The following is a 13,797-nucleotide window of genomic DNA, read 5'->3' as shown; positions in this document are numbered from 1 at the left end:
TCATTGTAACCTGGTTTATTATATTGCCCTGGCTCTACCTCAAGTGTGGAAGGTTTCTCCACTGCAGATCACCCATAGGAAACAACCTTACTGCTCCCCCCCCCTCAAATTAAAAACATTCTTTGGTCCTGCCTTCAGAGTCACTCGTGTGTGCACTTTATGATAGTGTTTGTTTATGCTGAAAATGGCTATGACTAAAGACCAACTTAAATAGTCTTCAGGGCCTGCAAAAGCCTTTCACAACACACAAAGTTGTTAGAGCAGCAAGCACTATTAACAGATGGCACCAGTCTCTCACTTAATATTTTTGGCCATGGATGTGATCTGTTCAGTAGCCACCTACTTATTTTGGCTGCTCTAACATTTCTTTAGTCAAGCTAAATGATACCCTCCGTCTTTCTCCAATTCCTTCTACTAAGCCACCACAGACTTAAAGCTGGTTTCTGCTTAATCACCAGAAGAAATGTTAAAATGGTCTTGCATTTAACAAGTTGTTGCAGTGGGTTTCAGTTTGTTTTCTAATCTTGTCTGCATAAATAACGAGACCATTTTAACTTTTCTACCTCATTTCAATGGGAAAAAAAGACTGACTAGACATCTTCAGGCAAAAGTTAACAGGTAGAAGTAAGTCTTTAGCTCAAAGAATTTAATACGGTTGAGTGGGAAATAGTTAGTTATCCAGAAACTTTTGAAAGTTGCATGCAGAAATATAGGAACCATCAGGCATGTTTTTGGAGCTCTGAAGGGGTATATATGTAGCCTAAAAACACGCCCCATGAACCTTATCACAGGATCCCTCTACATGTGCAAGTAAAGGCATATGTAGAGAATGCCTTCTAGGTGTCACAGATATTGCACAATGAGTGGGTTAACTGAACAATAACTGAAACCAGCAACGTGTGCAAAGTAAAAAAAGGCCCAACAAATCGCAAGTTAGCTGGTCAATAACCAGCTTGAATTTGCACATGTAGCAGGGTCTCCCATATCCAGCCAGGGCTGGGAGCCCTGCAACAGAGATGGCTTAGGTCTGACAGCTGCTGACTTGGCATCCCAGCAATATTCCCCCACCCCGGTCACCATGGGTAGGTCCCAGAAATGTGCCTCCCCAGTGCTGGGATGTGGCTGGGTCTTGGCAGTGGGGGCAGGCGTTGTAAAGAGCAGGGGGGCTCATAAGGGGGATCCTAGTTGCAGGAGCTTATTTCTTGCTGGTACAGGGGACCCCAGGATTGGGCTCCCCCTGCCACAGGCAATAAGACACATGGGATGCAATGATTCATCCTACAACCATGCTTCCTGTTGTGCATGTATTAGATCCCATTATGCCTTTACCTGCACTTGTAGAGGGGGCCAGAGAGAAGTTTTAAGGGGAGTGTTTTTTATCTCACTGTAGCTTGCCACTGGCATCCTTGCTTCTGAGAACTGGTGTTGCGACAGGCAAGAACAATCATTGACTTAAAGTTTCGACAATGACTTGAACACTTAAATCAGTTATCACTAGTTTAAGATTTCTTTTTTTCAGCATCTCAGTTGAGTCTGTTTTACAAGCCAGTGTTGCTGGCTTTACTGGATAGCATGACTATTTTAGTGAAGGTACCAATAATGCACAGGACTTGAGCCTCAGATGTAGTAACACAAGTCCCTGGGCCTTTTCAACTGTTACTGAATATTCTAAGAAAATTAAAAGCTGAGCATACTGGAGACTTCACTGAATGCCAAAGCTCACTAACTAGAGAGGGGAGCAGAGCTTTTCCTTTGTAGCTTTGGCTACTGAGCAGTTACCACAAGGCCTGCATTAAACATCAGGCTTGCCTGAAAGGAAAATAATCCCTTTTATGGAAACACTAGATCAAGCCCATTTCTGCTTTTCTCTATGGCTATTCCATTCTCTAGGACAAGAAACAGAGTAACAGCCTGCTGCACATGGGTCGCTGATCCTTTCCCAGTTTTTAACTTCTGCACCAGTCGCCGGCCAAAAATAAACACCATTCCACAACCATATATGTGCAACAGCCTGGTGAGGACAGAGGCGGGTCAGGCCCCTGCAGTATTGCTTTTAGCCTACAGTGCCAGATACACGGTCCTCTTTTGCTGAGAGCACAGGTTTCTAAGTGCTATGCATATAACCCAGCTGAACAGAGAGTGCCTTTTGCATCTATTTTCATTCCTGGACAAAAGCAGTAGAAAAAGTTTAGGACAGACATGTCAAAGACTGCTTGAGGTGTTCCAGGATCCTTCCCTGTGGTCCCTGCTGAGTTTTCACTCTCCTGTGGAACTGAAGAAGGATAATTTTCTCTTGGGAGCAGCTTTAAAGTACCTGTCCATCTGCTGGCATTCGAGTAGAGTCAAAGTGTGTAACATTGAGGACTGGATGAAAAGCTCATTCCAGAAAGACATTTGTAGCAAGCATGAAAACACCGTCAATGAGTTTTTATTACAAGTCTGCAACAGGTATGTTCTACAGCTAGCGTGCAATCTCGGGTTTACCAGATTGAACACTAATGGTCCCCCCGTGCAGAGCTTTACATATGCAAATAGTGTTGACTCTGGAGCAAGGTTATGTTGTTACATGTTACATTTGCACTTAAAACGGGGTTTTCACATGTCTTTCTACTGATTTTGACTTGACTTTCTCCAGCCTAGCTCTTGCTCATTGACCCAAGGTATTAGTCACTGCATGCTAAAAGGCTTTAATGGTGCCATTCTGTGTAGGACAGATTCTTCATAGAAAGCCTGAGGTCCTATGCAAAAGAGGCTGTTCTTTATAAATAAATCTGGCAGCTGCAAGACAGAGATAAATTCACTAAACAAATTCCAGTTCTCATGAATGACAAATACTTGATGGACCTAGGTTTTTATATCATGCTACTCTGTTTCCTGCTGCCTAAGCCTCAAATAATAATACAAGGTTATGCTAAGGTGCAGCAGTTATAAAATATTTCTGAGCTTTGTGTGCAGTGTTTTTGGGCTCACACAGATGAAGAGAAAATAGCAGCCTCCAGTGCAAACTAACCCCTCTACTGGGTTTGTATTTTGAGGCAGCTCAAATGCTGAACACCAGCACAGCAGAGGCAGAAGCCATTGCCAGTGTGTTTTGAGAGAAGCAGGGAATTGCTATGGGTAAGACTAGCATTCCAGACCCCTGGCATGTTTACACTGTGGACCCTGCAGTTCTCGGACAAGAAAGGGCTGCAGAAGACAGTGTGACCATGAGGAATAATTAATTTATAGTAATGAGGGAGATTTTACACCAGTTGTGCATTTGTATTATACGCGAAACAGTCAGGTGAGACATGGCCAGAGCTACAGGGAAGCCAAGAATCAAAAAGACTGAAAAGTCATCCCCATATTACTACTTTTTCTGGCAGAGGCAGGTCTGCATGTGGACAGAGGAGGAGACTGGCACTGTTTTCAGACCCTCAGCATCCAACATTTGTGCTGCTGTTCAAGATCACCATCCTAGAACAAGCTCTTGAAGACCAATGCTCTGTTTGCTGTGTTAGTCAATTGATTGAGAGCAAGTTGTAATTACTCTGAAGTTCTGCTGCTCCAGCACCCAGGGTATTTCCAGCAGCCTCCCCAACCCAGTTATAGAACAGTGCACTGCTTATTTTGTTTTAAATATATAAATTATGGGCAAGCTTCCTAAGGGGACAAACACAGGTGATGTAGCACTCAGCTGTGCTGTACCTAGCACGTGGGTACCTAATAACATTCACAATCCTGTGGCAACAGGTACCTCTGGTGTCCTTACGCAGTGCAAGGGGGCTAGGCAGCTTTCAGAAGCCAACATAAACCTACGTGCCAGTGCCATTCACTCCTCTCTCCCACCTAATCCTGCTGGACTGAAGGCAACTTGATTTTGTGACTCTAACCAATGTTTGACAACTCTTAAGCCTGCTCATTTCAGTAAGTTAACTCTGAAATCTAACCATTCCACCTCCCAGGTCTTGCACTCAAGGTAAAACCTATGCAATGCATACAAACAGTGTATCTGGAAACAATTCACCTCCTTGCTGGACACTAAAAGCCATGGCCTAAATGCATATAATAGTACCCCATATGAAATTAATATCCTCTTCCCTTGTCAGTGGTCTTAGTCTCTTATGTAATTAGGTTGACCTAGTTCAGCTGCCTTTTACTTGGTTTGTAGCTACTTGGAATACCTTCTCTTTGCTCTGCCAATATACTGCCCTCTTCCCCTTCAAGTGATTATTTTCATGGAGTTAAACAAAAGTCATTATTTTACCTACTGTTTAGCTTAGGCTGTGTTTTTCTTTTTCCAGATCTGAGGAAAGACATTTTGGGCCCCAAAACTTGTCTAACATCTCTCCCATCTACACAGCTGGTCCAACAGAAGATATTACCAAACCTTGGTTCTTGCAAACCTAACAAGGACAGTTTGTAGTAACACTGAATTATCTGACCGTTGGGCACTCTTTTAGCTTCCCCAATTCACAAATCCCTAATTATTCTTCCATCCAGCTGACAGCTTACAACAACTTCAGTTGCAGTTATGTCAGTACAAAAAACCTGGGGCAAAGGCACACAGAAAATGGCAACAGCATAAAATACATAGAATGAAGAAGTTCAGGTCCACTCTGCACTCCCTGGGCTGAGCGTTTCAGTTCTATTGACCTTGACAAAGCAGTGAAGTGTCTGCGTCCTTACCCTCTAAAGTTTTCTGGGCAGGAACAAATCACATCCTTGTATACAGCATTCTGAGTTTCCTTCAGAGCCCCTTTTCTGCTTTATCCTCAGGAGCAGACAACAAAGCAGCATCTAAGGATCCATTTCCCTGCCGGTATGATCATGTTTTGTTGCCTCCTTGCAAAGATAAAGCAGGCAGGCATTATGGGGAATACACTGCAGTAGCGGGTTGTGATTGATCTGGAGCATGTTCACTGACTCAGCTGCTGCCCTATAGTAATGTGACAAGGGCCATTTTACACTGTCTGTGTTCCTGACTTCTACAATTCCTTCAATGCTTTAAGGCACTTCATTTGGAAAAACTGATGGAGCTCAGCTTAGGCTCTGGGAAAGTAATTCACCTGCTGCTAGACAAAAGTTTTGCACAACAAAGCTTAAAGGACCCTTTGTTGGCTTTGTCACTAAGCCAATTTAATAAATGAGAAAACAAAACCAGGGGCTTCAAACTACTTAGCATAATCTGTCAAGAAAGTAACATCCCTTCAGGTAAAGGGATCTGGTACCTGGTAAAAGGCTCACCTGTCCCAAACTGCAGCTGCTACCCATATTCTAAGTTTGCACGCAAACTAGGCAAGTCACTTGCAGGCTGGCAGAGGAGACGTGGAAAAAATGACACTGCTTTTTTGTTTAGCATTTGGCAGGAACACTCTCCTAGAGTTCTGCACTTGCACCTGGGCAGGGATTATATAATACTCACTAGGGAAGTTGACTCTACACATCTGTATTTATTAGACCTGGATTTCTATAATGCAGTGGCTTAAAAAGCAGAACTGCTTTGTATCATTTCCCTCCCTTTTGAGGTGGTTCCATACACCATATAGTCAAGGTGTTTTGATTGAAACTAATTTCTGCCATTTCAGTGTGCACATGTGAAAAAAGGTTTCCTTACCAGTCTTTTCTCCTGAAGAGATGAGAAAGCCTCCTCTCATTCAGATAGGGTCCAACTTACCTTCAGCCAGGGTTTGCATCTATTGCCTTTTCCAGAACTTGATTTTGACAATCCCTTTTGCAAATGCTGTAGATTAATATTTTTCTATCTCATGTACATCAATGACCATATTTCCAGGTGCCCCAACCTGCTGTCCCTGACCCTGTCTGGATGTGGCCATGTCACAGACTATTACCTCATGCTGCTGCTCAAGTGCTGCCCAAATCTCAAGATACTGAAACTGGAAAACTGTGTGCGTATCACTGATCAGACTCTGGAAGCAGTGACCCTCTACGGTGGCTCTTTACACACGCTCCACATGGACTTTTGCCGGAATATCACCCAAGCTGGTTTAGAGAAAGTCAGAAAGAAACATCCTTCAATCATGCTGAAAGCAGAAAAGAGTGCCAGCATGATTCCAGATTGCAAACCAGAAGAAAAGCTGGTGCTAGAAAGGATGAGAAGAAAATTTGTACAACAGTAGCTGGGAAAATGGCAGCGATTCACCATGTGTATGAGCAACATTTTCAGTTCCCGCTCAATGTAAGTGGTGTAATTAAGACCATTTTGATTTAGCCTCTTTTAAAAGAGCATTTTGTAACAAACCCAACACATGGGCGTTTACTTTGACCACAGAGCTCTCAATGCATATTTTATACTGCTTCACAGGCCTAGAAAATGCTGTCTGTTGGCACAATAGTCAGTGAAGGCCTGAGCAGAGACAACTGCCATCAGGTATGTGCTTCTTCACTTTTATGCTACTGATTTTCATCCCAAATTTTGGATACATCAAAAAAGTAGATGTCCAACTTACCATGTGTTGGGTTTGTTACAAAATGCTTTTTTAAAAGAAGCTAAATTAAAATGGGCTTAATTGCAAACTGCAGGGCCAAACAGAATGGAGGGGAAATAGTATTTCAAAAGAAATACCAGGTACGTGCCTCTCGGGTCAGAGAAGGAACAATCCAAAGCCAAACTCCAGCTACCACAAGAACTCATCAAGTGCTAAGGCAGATCCTGCTCCTGGACAAGTCACTCACTAGGGGACTACTTACTGACAAATCACACAAGTAGCAAATACTATGGAAGGTAGTAGAAACCAAGCTCAACTGCTTACATGATGTATGTTGACAACTTAAGCTCTAGTCTACTCAATATAAATATTACTGTAAGACTGATATTAACCACATGCTTGTATCCTAGCTGAGAAGGCAGTGGTTTAGTTAGTAAATGGCATATGCTCTACAATTCTCTTGTGCAAATGTTCTACAGCAAAAGGACAATTTAATAACCTCCTGCTGTATAATTATATAAAATACTGTCAGTTATCTGCTTGCTACTATAAAATGCATACATAAAGCATGTTAGCATGTGGCGTTGCTACATGAATACTGTATTCTAATGACAGATAGGCCTTAAATAGCCATTACGATTTTAATCCGGTGTCCAAAATTGGCCTTATATATAATGTTCTGCACTTTGGGCCAAATTCTTCAACTAGTACCTGATATTTTGCCAGACTTCAGGACTCACATCTACCTCATAGATAAGGTAATTTCCACACTGTTCAGTTTAATCCAAGACAATATGGTACAGTGATTGCCATAAAAACCATAAAATGTTTTTTGCCTGAGATAACATTACACCTCAGTATTTGTAATGAATATTATAAGCTTATAAGGAGGAGACCACAGTTATCACCAAGTCTGGTCTGTTTCATACAGACCAGAGGCCATCTCTGAATTCATTCCTGTTTGCACTAGAGTGGCTCTTTTACAAACATCCAATTTTGAGCTCTGCACTTCATACTGAACAGCCAAAAATCTGGTACACACTGGAGGTAACATATTCAAGGCAAAGGAAGCTGTTTTGCATGCATCTGAAGTTAAGTCAATACAGCCCAGCTACCACTTCCCTGCTGCATCTGTATCTAAATTTACCTTAAATCTTCTCTCCATACCCAATACAAGCCACTTAAGGATCACTAACTGGCTGGAGGGGTGCACCCACAGAGTGGTGGTGGACCGGTCTTATTCGACCTGGAGGGAGGTGGGCAGTGGGGTTCTGCAGGGCTCGGTCCTCGGGCCTGCACTGTTCAACATCTTCATCAGTGACTTGGACGAGGGGGTAAAAAGCACCCTGTTCAAATTTGCAGATGACACTAAGATGTCGGGGGATGTGGGCACGCTAGAAGGGAGGAATAGGCTGCAATCAGACCTAAACAGGTTATAGGGGTGGGCGGATGAGAACAGGATGGGTTTCAACACTGACAAGTGCAGGGTACTGCACCTGAGGAGGAAGAACCAGCACCATACCTACAGGCTGGGGAACTCCCTTCTTGTCAGTGCAGAGGCAGAAAAGGATCTTGGAGTCATCATTGATACCAAAATGAACATGGGCCGACAGTGTGGGGAGGCAGTCAGGAAGGCCAGCTGTACCTTGTCATGCATTCACAGATGCATCATGAGCAGGTCCAAAGAGGTGATCCTCCTCCTCTATGCGACACTGGTCAGGCCACAGCTGGACTACTGCATTCAGTTCTGAGCGCCGCACTTCAGGAGGGATGTGGACAACACGGAGAGGGTCCAGAGGAGGGCCACTCACATGATCGGAGGGCAGCAGGGCAGGCCCTACGAGGAGAGGCTACAGGACCTGACCCTGTTCAGCCTCCAGAAGAGAAGGCTGAGGGGGGATCTAGTGGCCGTTTACAAACTAGTCAGGGGGGAGCAGCAGGCACTGGGTGAGTCCCTGTTCCCCCCAGCACCGCCAGGAGTGACTAAGAACAACGGTCACAAGCTGGCAGAGGGTAGATTCAGGCCAGATTTCAGGAGGCGCTACTTCATGGTCAGGGTGTCTAGGATCTGGAACCAACTTCCAAGGGAAGTGGTGCTGGCTCCTTCCCTGGAGGTCTTTAAGAGGAGGCTAGACGAACACCTAGCCAGGGTCGTTTGACCCCAGTACTCTTTCCTGCCGTGGCAGGGGGTTGGACTTGATCTGCTCAGGTCCCTTCTGACCCTACCAGCTATGAAACTATGAAGGATTTTATGGTTATGAAAGCGATAGATGAGTAAACTTTATACCTGATGATTTAGCTTCTCCTATAGAATCACACCTGCCAGGACACTGCACAAAGGGTTTGACTTGTCCCCTTGGAACATAACTCAGGCAGCATGCTTTCAAAACTGGAAAAAAAAAAAAAAAAAAGCTTTACTCTTTCACACAACTCCTAAATCAGTTCATTTTAGCTCCTGAGTACAGTACCTTTTTATTTTTAAATGTCACTGCACTCTGTCCTTTTATATGTAGGGTGGGTTAGAATGGAGAGTGTTGAGTAGTTCTGGAAAAGAAATCTCTAGGTGGCAAAGTGTTCTCTCTCTCCCTTACCCAAGCTGAAAGCTTTTACTGGGATCTCTTTTAAAGGGTCCCTGTGGGACCACACTACCCAGTGCCTCTTACCAAACACCATTATCTATGCCTGTATAACATATGCCTCCCCTAGTATCTAGGAAATTGATGCCTAGCTAAGGATCTGTGCCTTGTAGGACATGAATAACCTGTTGGCTCATTAGGCCTCTCAATAGGTTTGACTTTTCCTGTAGGATTTTGCTGTTTTACTTCACTTCTATTTATGCTTCTGTTACAGAACTACCTCACACTTGGCAGCCCTAGCACTAGGTGATGTGGACACAATCAGTTATAGTTCCTACAAACAGGCTAGTGCTTCTGTGTAATACTATATTTTGGCCACACACTGGTGGGAGGGTCAGAACAAACAGAATTCTAAATGCCAGAGTTTTGTCTAGATAGTTCACAAAAACTTTGGCAATGTCTAATTAGCATGTAACAGCCTTTTTCTGGAGGTGGTATTTAGGTTTGGTACCTGATATAACAACTCACCCCACCACCTACAGCTATAAGAACAGTGCTAGCTTTTAACAGGTGAACTGGGTGGGCCAAGGCATTAATCTGAGCTTCTGGAATCAGTTTTGCAGTCCAGAAGTGGAAGGCAAACCTCTTCTTTACCAGGGTCTGGGCTGCAGTGGTGCAGGTCCAAGGTTTTCTAGCACAGCTCTGCACACTGCACCTCTGGTCTCACTTCAGCATCCTCATTAACTCTGGGCTTTACAAAAATCCACATGGTGAACTGGGGCGGTAATTTGAACAAATGAAAGCTATGATGCCACCACAACCTAATTACTATTTCCACACTTATTCAAACATGAAGAGCTGGTGCCAAATGTATTTTTCACAAAAACAGATGTTCATCTTCTCTTTCTCTTTTATATAATCTATATCCCACTACAATGAATTGCTGTTATTATGTCAGGAAAGACATCTGAGCTTTTTTGGGCAAGTTAAGTCAATCAGCAATATTTGGAAATACTATTCTAGTCCACAAGAACAAATCCATTTTTAGATGGAAAGGAAAGGGGGCAACAGAAGTAATATACATGCAGCAAATCCAGGTAGGGTTTTCTGAGTTACAAGGCAGGAGGGAATCCTGTTTGTGTTAGTGACTATGAGGAAGTCTCACCAGGCAAAGAATCTGCCAAGAGACACAATGCAAGAATTTAATGTCACTGCATGTTAGCTTAGTGTAAAACCAGATAATGAAGTTGTTGCAGTTCAGATTGCACCTCAACATGTCAAAATAAGTCACACCACTGTGGTAAACGCATATGACACTTTTAAAACAGCTCACAGAGGTTGGATGCATCACCACCCCCTCTACCAGCAAGGGTCCTGAGAGAACAGAAAGCATGGACAGTCACAGCCAGTCCCCCTCCCAGCGCCGTGCTTGTGGATTCAAGCCTCCTTCAGAGGGCTGCAAAACAGCTGGGTGAGAGCTTTGAACTGGAGGCCAGGCACTGTAGGAAAATATTAATTAACCAAGCTAAGTTTGGTTAATTTAGACTTTCTCCAGCTCCTGCCTACAACTGAGCCATGTAAAATGCTTTCCTGGCACATGGCATCTGAAGTGGGTGCCACAGGGTCACCTCCAAATCCCCTGTGTTCTCTGGCTTGAGGTAAGGGGATGGGAGAGCCTTGAACTGGCCACAGCTGGCTGAGACCATGCTAAGTGTATGGATTAGGGTGATGGTTTCCCCTTGCAGCCTGCTGAATTCCCTCTGCATGCTGCTGGGCAATCCTGGCATGCAGCAGGAGGAGGAGGGCAGAGGAGGGATCCGGGTGGAGGAGGAAGGCTTTGCGTTAGGGCTCTAGGCTTCCAAGCTCCATCTCACCAACACCAACACCAACTCCCTTGCCAAGAACCCAGATGTCTAGCCCCCACTCTGCTCCCGGACCAGGAGAGAACCCAGATCTTCATGGTCTAATCCACCGGCCCCCACTGCCCTCAGAGAACGCAGGCACCCAGCTCTACCTCCCCGCACCTCCAACTCACTAGCCCCCACCCCCCTCTCAGAAAACCCATATGTCCAGGCTCCCATGCCGGGGGAGCTCTTGGAGCTCAGATGCTGTCTTCTCTCTGCCTTCCAAAAGTTAAATTCCCCTAAGAGGCCTCTCTGCCCTAGGCAATCTTGCCCGTTTTGTACTTCACTTCAGTTAGAGTGCCGTAAGCACAAAGTTTAACACCCAGCCCCTCCCACAAGCTTAGAGAAGGCGCAAAAACAGCTCACCCTTCTGACGTCAGGGGGAGCGGGGGAAGGAGAAGGAGGAAGTCTTTAAAAGCCGTGCCAAGTCCACACCACGGCAGAAGCCATTTTGGGACCCGTACAGATCAGTCCCTTCTGCCGCGGTTTGGCCAACCACGTCAGCGCTTCTCCACCACCGACTGTCCTGGCGTACCCCTTCCCTGTGCACCAACCCGATTTGCGAACCGAACCGCAAGTAGAGAGAAAGAGGCGTTAATTTGTTTGTAAACAAAATGCGTTTAATCAAGCTGCTGCACCTACACACCTCGTTCATCGGCGTGTAAGTAAACAAATAAAAGTGTCTTGATTACAAGTTACAAAACTCGTGCCCTGTTCTGTGATCAGGAGGCTCTGTGATCCGTAAACAGAGAAAACCCTCTCCCTCCCTTAAAGGCAAAACGAACCACCCTTTAGTGTGCCTCAAGTCCTGACCCTGCAGAGCATACAACAGCCCCATCCTGCCCCAGACATGAGAGCCAGCTGGCAGGTGCCCACTGCCTTGTTAGATGCTAACTGAGCATCTGCAGGAGCCCAGGTGCCTGGACCCTCTGTGGTCTCCTAGATGAGCCCACACCCTTGGGGCAGGGCACAGCTGGGTGTAAAACAAACCCCTTGCTTGCCTCCTGGAAGTGTTTCAGGACATGTCTGGATGCCAGCCATAGCTACATAACCTGCATGTGTGCAGCGCATCTGCAAAGCCAAGAGAGCCTCTGTTCAAGCCCTTGCCTCTGCTCAAGCCCCTGAAGCAACCTCAGACCCCAACAAGTGCCATGCCCACAAATTCACAAACAGCAGCTGATCACATGGTAGCTGGCATTCAAGGCATACCAGCAGACCACTTTTGCAGGCTGAGAGTGGAGAACTGTAGAATAATGCTATGTGTCAAATGAAATGGCTGAAGCTATGCTGTGGCATGCTCTTCTCCAGTGTGGGCAGGCAGGAGGCAGTGGTGGCAGCATACAGGAGGGGCATGTTATGGTGGGAGGGGAAGGGGGAGTAGATGAGAACTTGTGTTGGTGGAAGGGAATCCTCAGCTAAGTGCCCAGCATTGCTCTGGGGCTGCAGTGGGTGGGAGAAGGGAGGTCACTTGGAGGCTCAGCTCAACCTCCTGCAGCAAGGCTGTGCTGGGTCCAGCACATTACTGTGCAGTAAAGAAAAATCACATAGCTGTGTGCTGCAACTCCTTCAATCTGTGCTTGGCCATGCCAAGTACCCAGCACAAAGAACACAGGGTGCTGGGAAGGGACCCAGGCAAACAAGCAAAATGGTTAACTGATTTTCCGTGCAGGACAATCTGTAGGTGGCAGGGCACATTTGGGACCTGGGCAATAGATCTTGGTGGTCAGAGGTCACATGACAAGACAAAGTCAGAGTGTGGTCAAAGCAGTGCAAACTGGGATACTTGGAGGATGAACTGGGCTGTCAGCCCAGTGAGTTATTATGCCACAAGGCAACAGATATTCTCAGACATAAGGCTAAAAAAAAATGATCACCTCTTGTTGCACCACCTCTTTTGACCAATTGGAGTACAACAAAGGGCACAGATGTCTGTTGTCTTCAGTTCTGTGCTGCCATAAAAAATTATGGCAGTGCAAGGACAGCATCTGTTTCCACCCACAGAGCCACTCCAATAGCACGACACTTCAATAATCACCAACTGCACTAGCCCTCTGAATCTGAATAACACTCATGTCCTACAAGCTAAACAACAAAATTAAAGGACTTCAGAAAGGAGAGGGACAATTATCCTAAGCAGCCACTTAAGAAATTAAATTGCTGTGCTACTCAAAATGGTTATAATATGAAATCTGTAAGGGCGAGAGATTTTTCACCTTGCGCAGACTAAATGGAAACAAGCCTGAAATCTAGCTATAAGCCACCTGATTAGAAATAGATTACAGCTGTCCTAATAAACCAGAACCTAGTTTACTACATCAAATCTACAGAGACCCTAGAAATGAAAAAGCTACACACACTGGACATTTGTATTAGTACATATTTAAAAACTTACAGATACAAGACACCATGAACGGCACGTGTCCCTGGCATCTGAGGGGCATGGCTGTGCTGGTGGTGGTGGGAGCCCGGTGGTGGTGAGCTCCTGCAGATGCTGCCAGAGCTGGTGAGCACTGACCATGGGTCAGCAACCACCTGCAGGCACTGCTGGCAGCATCAGTGGTGGCCAGGGGCAATCATGGACCACCCGCAGATGCCACCGGTTGTGCTGGCAGTGCAAGGGGTGGATGTCCCCATGTGCACCCCCTACGTGTCACACATGCAAGACACATTTGCTCATGGCCCTAATTATGTTTATGTGGTCCATTTTCATCTGGCCCAAACATTTGAGAACATTTCAGAACAAATGCCTAATTCCCTAGCAGTTTAAAAAAAAAAGAAAGAAAGGAAATCCTGCAACAATCTAGTCTGTTCTGGTTGCTTATTTTTGTGGATAGCCATAATCATCATTTCCCTCAATTGTCATGGAGAATTTGTAAATGCAAAGTCAAT

At 45.3% G+C, this 13,797-nt stretch overlaps 2 protein-coding genes across 3 annotated transcripts in view; one reads left to right on the top strand and one right to left on the bottom strand.

Annotated features, from left to right (window-relative positions):
* Window positions 1-13,797, bottom strand: part of HERC1 (HECT and RLD domain containing E3 ubiquitin protein ligase family member 1) — a 185,013-nt gene that overhangs the window by 3,504 nt on the left and 167,712 nt on the right. The window contains exon 79 of one of the 2 annotated variants that reach the window (XR_016439229.1): window positions 8,716-8,817. The exons of the other annotated variant lie outside the window; for it this stretch is intronic. The gene's annotated coding sequence lies outside the window, so the exon portion shown is untranslated. The remainder of the gene's footprint in view (window positions 1-8,715; window positions 8,818-13,797) is intronic. 2 annotated transcript variants of the gene reach the window in all.
* Window positions 2,048-6,883, top strand: FBXL22 (F-box and leucine rich repeat protein 22). The gene is made up of 2 exons (XM_090028126.1): window positions 2,048-2,448; window positions 5,774-6,883. Exons 1-2 carry the CDS (start codon window positions 2,114-2,116, stop codon window positions 6,117-6,119), a joined length of 681 nt encoding a protein of 226 aa, XP_089884252.1. The 5' UTR covers window positions 2,048-2,113; the 3' UTR covers window positions 6,120-6,883.

Source organism: Crocodylus siamensis, chromosome 15 (genome assembly GCF_052110815.1).
Source record: "Crocodylus siamensis isolate JL-2025a chromosome 15, ASM5211081v1, whole genome shotgun sequence".
In the NCBI taxonomy this organism is placed as follows: domain Eukaryota; kingdom Metazoa; phylum Chordata; order Crocodylia; family Crocodylidae; genus Crocodylus; species Crocodylus siamensis.
The sequence above is the reverse complement of the archived record's forward strand: the minus strand, read 5'-3'. Positions and strand labels throughout refer to the sequence as shown.